The following is a 6,000-nucleotide window of genomic DNA, read 5'->3' as shown; positions in this document are numbered from 1 at the left end:
AGGGCGAGTTCCCGATTCCATGAATTACGTATGCAAACCGGAAAGACGAAGAAGTTTCTTTTGATCATTATAACCTACTATTATTCATCAGGCATATGGAACTGGAAGGAGCACCATTCTTCACCTTGAAAAGTTGGCCTTGCAGTTTTCAAAACCTTCTAGCATATATTTTTTAAAAAAAAAACAGAAAGGAAACGGTATGGTATGGTTACAGCTGCAGCTCACGAAAACTCATCAGTCATTTGAGAAGACAAATAGATGAATAACTTTAAGGTTCGTTCATTGTTGCCTCAATAAATGCTGCCTTCTACATCTGAATACCGTTCATCCCTTTGCCAAGGATGTCAAAGCCAAAACAACAAGAATACACCAAAAAATAATAATAATAATAATGTGGAAGCTGATCCTAAAAATCAACAAGAACAAGTAGTGTTTGTTTCCCCTGTTCAACAATTAGATACCAAATGCCAAGTCTCTTTTGCTTTTATTCTTTGGGAATATCCTTTCTACTTCTGCCTCTTGTATATCTTCCCCAAAAATGACTTCAGCACTGACTGCACAGCTTTGCTGGGATGAGCTTCAATACAGCTTGTCAACTTCTCATAGCTTTTGCTTTCATATTCCGCAAACACGCCCTAAAAGAGTTGCAAATTGAATTCCAAAAACTAATTCGAGAATAATTTTAGCTGATTCGAGAATGAGAACCACAACAATAATCGTAACTGACAACTAAATGTACAAAACAGAGTAGTATCAGTGACAGAATAATCTTGAGAACATATTCAAGTTGCAGAATTTCATTAGTTCTGAGGTCCATAGTTCCTACACTAAATCATCTTTCATAACCTATTATGATAGTAGAGATCTGAGGAAATATTAGCAAGATCAAGCCCAAAGAAGGGGGCTTACCCCAACCTAGAGCAATGTTAATTATTAGAGACCTAAGATGAAGCATCCAATAGGCATATTTTATAGTCACGCGAGCCAGAAGAAGATTTCCTCAAGGCCCTGGCTTTTGGCACGACAGAAAGGTGGGTACTCTCACTCTCTCACTTGAACTTTCCACATTCAGAACGTTGAAGCCAAATCTTCTGTTAATTTTTTCAGCTCTTTGTTAAGTCTAGACATAAAGAAATGAAGTGTGTTCACCTAACGCAAAGAACTGGACCTTTTATAAACATGCAGGATCAGGTTTCCCCCTCATGATGGTACAATTTTAAATTCTTTGTTTGAAACCACAAGTAAATTTGTCGTTTAGTAACTTAAAGCCTCGACAAAACAAGTTAGCATATTCTTAATATCCTCAAGTTTTTGCATCATCTCTCCATGAGAAGAATCCAAGTTCAAACCTGGAGATCAAGTTCGTGGTATAGAGCTTTGACTTTTGCAACATCAGCAGCATCTGCCTTTCCATAGTGCGCCTGGAAGTGGACACAGCTTTAAATGGGAATCCTAAATTTTAAGCAGAGAAATTGCCAAGAAATAAGGCATGCATCCTTACAAATAAAATCTTTTTCTGTTCTTCACTGCATCTTTCTAGTGCCTTTACGACCAACCAAGAACATTTAAAATCTTCAATATCAGTTCCTATCTGTGACAACAGGACGAAGTAAGGTATCCCAGCTGGTAAGTTGCTAAGTTGTATAAGAACATTAAACTCTGAATATAATGGCATTCATTTGTGCAAATGTTTATACCTTTCCAACCTTTTCTGGTTCACCAAAAGAATCCAAATAGTCATCCTGACAGGGTGAAAACACAGTCAGAAAAATCTTCTGGCTAAGTGTTTGCATGTATGTTTTGTATGTGAAGTGAAACCTTTGACGCTTATCCAGTCCGCAATATAACTTCCCATTTTGGCATGTTCTGGACTGTAAGGTGTAACTGCTTGAATAGAGTGTCTATCCAGCCAGAAGATTTTATTAATCTACCAGAATAGAAAACAGTAGTATTCTGCTACGAATAACTTTGAAACATTCAAAAGTGTGCTCCTACAGACACGGTTTGACCTTGACAAACCATTGTAAAATTAAGAAGTGTTGTTTCGAAATCCTTCAGAGATGGGAAAGTATGCTGACAATGGTAGCCAAGATACCCTAATTCAAGCTCCCTTCCCCGCCATTGAGAGAGAGCAAAAAAGACAAAAAGAATACAAAATTTTCACCTCTTTACCTCCCATCCCTTCCAAAAGATAACTTCAAAAGAACTTTGTCCACACATGTTTCACTAGAACTGCATCAATTATAAAACTCTTAGAGTAGAGGATTGCATCAGACAAACAAGTATTTACCTGAACTTGAAAGTATATTCCCATGTCAATCAGAATGTTCTTTACATCTATATGGTTGTCCAAATTCTCACCAGCCATAAGCAATGCACATGCAACCTATTTGGTAAATAATAACAAAACGATTGTTATTCACCTTGACAAATTTTTGAATGTCAATCACTCTATTTCATCGGGCAAAATCATTGAAAAGGTAGACATTAGCTTACAGGAAGGTAGAAAGAATAATACGCAGTCTTGTACTGAACAATTCGCCGGTGGCTGCATGAAAAACAAATATTAGTTCAGAGGACAATATGTTACATCTCACATCATCCAAAATAATTCAAAGCAGGCTCAAAAGTCAGCCAAATGTGGAAAATCACCATTCCCACGATAAGGATTGTATACTTAATAGAGATGTGTGCATGTATGATACAGTATTGGACAAATTAAACTACCTAATACCACTGCCTAAAATAGTTGAAATTCAGGTTTGTCAACAAAAAGCATTTACAACATGATGAGACCTAATGCAACACAATATACAATACCATCTGCCTAGAGTGAGGATATGAAAAAGAGCCCAGATGTAATATAAAAAAAAAAAAAAAAAAGTATAACCATTTCTGATGTATACCAGGATAATAAATTCAAAGAGGAAAACTCCTGTTAAAAAGATCTAATTCTGATTGCTGGATGAAAGAAGTTTTCCTCTGTGGAAAACCCCATACTTTCAAATGGAATACAGAATATTACATGTCGTTCTAGTACATCGATGGTTCCCCAAAAACCAGAAATAGAAAGAATTGGCGGTAGGTTAATCAGTTCCTTTTTGCGGAAAGTTAACTGCAGGTAACAAGTGCAACTAGTTTATGGGATTTGAACATGAAAGAGTTAGGCAGATTCATCTACTCACAGTGACAAGGAGTATTTAGATAGATCCTTTTCTCCTTCAAGGGTAGTAATCAAATCTATCATCTGCCCTGAAGCAGTTTGGAACTCCACCTGCAATTCAAAACTACGATGGACATTAGAATGCAATAGCAGTTTAACTGAATGGAGCAGGGTCCATGTTTTACTTGGTTTACCTCATTGAACAAATCCAGAAGATCTACATAGTAAGCCTTTTCTCTGAAGTGTTTCTTAAGAATTCTAGGGATGTGATTACGGAGTAGGACACTGTCATTTGCAGCAATCATACCAACCTAACAATTGCAGTTAAAAGAAAAAGAGTTTCACGAAAGAACTTTATTGGAGTTAATGAAGAATTATGTAAATCTTTTTCATCCTTGAAGTAAACCTTTGGCACTCTGAACCAACAAAGTTGACCACGCCGAATGTGGGAATTATCCATAATGTCATCGAGGACAAGAAAGTATGCCTGCAGCTGTAAATTTTGCAAACTCAAGAGTATCAGAGCTCTGCACTGTGAAGCAACTAAATGAATTCTATTTATCAAAGTAAGAAGAAAAGTAGGATTACCATTGACCTACCCATTCAATACACCACCCTAGAGCACTAGCAAGAAACACCTCATCCTCAGTTAGTTCCTTTCCTTCTTTTAGCAGTTTGTAGCTATCAATGACGGACAGACCTCGGTTCAGCTTTCCTGCAAAACGGAATACATTTTGGAGCATTTCAGGGAAAAATGGTTTTCTGCAAATCACCACACAAGAAAAAGGCAAACAGAGCCTTCCTGCCAACTCCCTTCCCCTCCCCCCACCACTGGCCCTCTTTGTCATTTCCTTTTTGCTTTGCCATCTAGAGATAAGTAATAACTCCCAAGTGATCAGATCAACAGTTACCTCCAGGAACATTGTAGTCCAGCATCTGCATCATAATTAAAAATATAAGAAATTAAAGCAAGTACTCAAAGAAGTGCATTTTCTGAAGATGGATATGCTCAGACGCAAATGTAAGTGCAAGCACATGAGAGAGAGAGAGAGAGAGCAAATTTTCATCATTAATAACGGAAAAGAAAATGAGGAACGGAAGGCCAATCCATGGGAAATTCTCGACAACCCCCAAGATGGATCAAAATTAAGCTTCAAAAAAGAAATCAATTTGTAACGGAATCACGGTAAAGCAAGAAAAAAGCTAAGCATAGTGAAAGGGGAATAGCATAAAGCTCAGTGACAGCAACAAAAAATCAGCAGGGTATCATGCTAAGTGGAATCTCAAAAGCACTAGAATTTTTTAGGGAATTCATAGAATTACAAATCCATGATCTCAGAAATCATTAATGTTACAACTTTGTGAAACAACACAAGTTTCTAAAAGGAGAAGTTGGAAATCAGCATCCGAAAACAAAGACTGCCATTTGTTCCTTAAAAGAATGAGCAAGGCATCTCAAACAACAAGGAAATATATGTTGATGGAGAAAACAACAACATCATCAAACAAAGACCTATGCCGTTCCTTAACGCTATGAAACTTGATTTGCCTCCGCGATCGATGGCAATCGAAAATATAAAATAAATAAATAAATAAATAAAGGGTGTCCGTTGTTTGAGTTTGATATCTTCTTCTTTGTCAGTGAAATTTCTGGACCAAATAGAGCAGAGAAAAGAAAATCCAGCGAGTGGCATTATGATCACCGAGAAAGAGACGGACTTTTGCTTTGTTCTGATCATTGGAAATGCATTGCTTAAAGAAAATGACGGGTTTTTAGAGAAACTCCAATCACAGGTCAGCAAGAGAACATGAAAAGTGAAAGGACGCAAAATTTGATGTTAAGAAGGCATTATTGGTAACATCGCAAATCGGTTTAGCAAATGACGGTCAACATTGTCGAATGATCCTGGAATAAGACGTAGGAAAAAGAAGAAGAAGGAGAAGCTGACACATTTTATGAGGCGTGGGGTATGAAGGGGGGTAAGAAAGAGGACGAACCCGATCGACCCACCGGCGAGAATCATCAGTCCACTCGAAAGCAGGGTCGTTCAAGAGCTCAGATTTGAGAACAGAGTAGACGCCCAAGAAAGTGGTCCTCAGATCCGAGGTTGTCCCGTTGAGATTAGCCATTTGTTTGGTTTGGCTGCTTATTTTTTGAGAGTCTGGAAGGGAAGGTAATAAATAGTCTAGTTGAGAGGGAAAGAACAAAAAAAAAAAGAGAGAGAGAATCAGCAGAAAGAAGTGTGAAGGAGGATATCAGAATGGTGCTTATAGAAGCAAGATATGCGAGAGAGTGCAAGGAGGCTCTCTCCGTCCGAGTCTCTCTCTCTTTTTCTTCTCTCCTCCGGTTGGAGCGAGTAGTACTACTTCTACAAAAATGCTGCTTGCTAGCAGTGTGTGGAAAATGGAAATTGGAGTGAGTTTAGCAGTGGAGTAGTAATACCGCTGCTGCTTCATATAGGAGCGGGAGGCAGGAGGCAGGAGGCAGCGTCAGCAGACTCGTTGGGTGGGAGGGAGCCGGCAGTTTGGTTTTGGGGTCCCCTTTTGTGTACTTTTGACGACATTTTCACACACACTCGCGCAGAGAGGGTCTATTCAGGGGAGTGGAAAACACGTGAATTGCCACCGCCAAAGCATTAGTATATTTCGGTAGGTTGCAAGGTCAAGATCCAAATACTACCCTTCATCAATTATTATATTAAGTGAATTTGTATAAAAAAATTCAGATGGATGCGTAATTTATCTGTCTGGTTCGATGGTGATTGAGTTCTCTCTGAATTACTCCTGGACCTCTTCATGTCGTCCCTCTTCTTCCTCTAGTATAAAATAGAATAGAT

At 38.3% G+C, this 6,000-nt stretch overlaps 1 protein-coding gene across 1 annotated transcript; it reads right to left on the bottom strand.

Annotated features, from left to right (window-relative positions):
• Positions 1-259: 259 nt before the first annotated feature.
• Positions 260-5,482, bottom strand: LOC113708079 (farnesyl pyrophosphate synthase 1). Its single transcript, XM_027230541.2, has 12 exons — positions 5,162-5,482; positions 4,075-4,099; positions 3,763-3,878; positions 3,570-3,656; positions 3,358-3,474; positions 3,186-3,274; positions 2,497-2,548; positions 2,291-2,386; positions 1,698-1,742; positions 1,502-1,591; positions 1,350-1,421; positions 260-635 (listed from the first exon to the last, which is right to left on the bottom strand). The coding sequence occupies exons 1-12, from the start codon at positions 5,291-5,293 to the stop codon at positions 507-509; spliced, it is 1,050 nt and encodes a 349-aa protein (XP_027086342.1). The 5' UTR covers positions 5,294-5,482; the 3' UTR covers positions 260-506.
• Positions 5,483-6,000: the final 518 nt, after the last annotated feature.

This window comes from Coffea arabica, chromosome 9e (assembly GCF_036785885.1).
Source record: "Coffea arabica cultivar ET-39 chromosome 9e, Coffea Arabica ET-39 HiFi, whole genome shotgun sequence".
Taxonomy (NCBI): domain Eukaryota; kingdom Viridiplantae; phylum Streptophyta; class Magnoliopsida; order Gentianales; family Rubiaceae; genus Coffea; species Coffea arabica.
The sequence above is the reverse complement of the archived record's forward strand: the minus strand, read 5'-3'. Positions and strand labels throughout refer to the sequence as shown.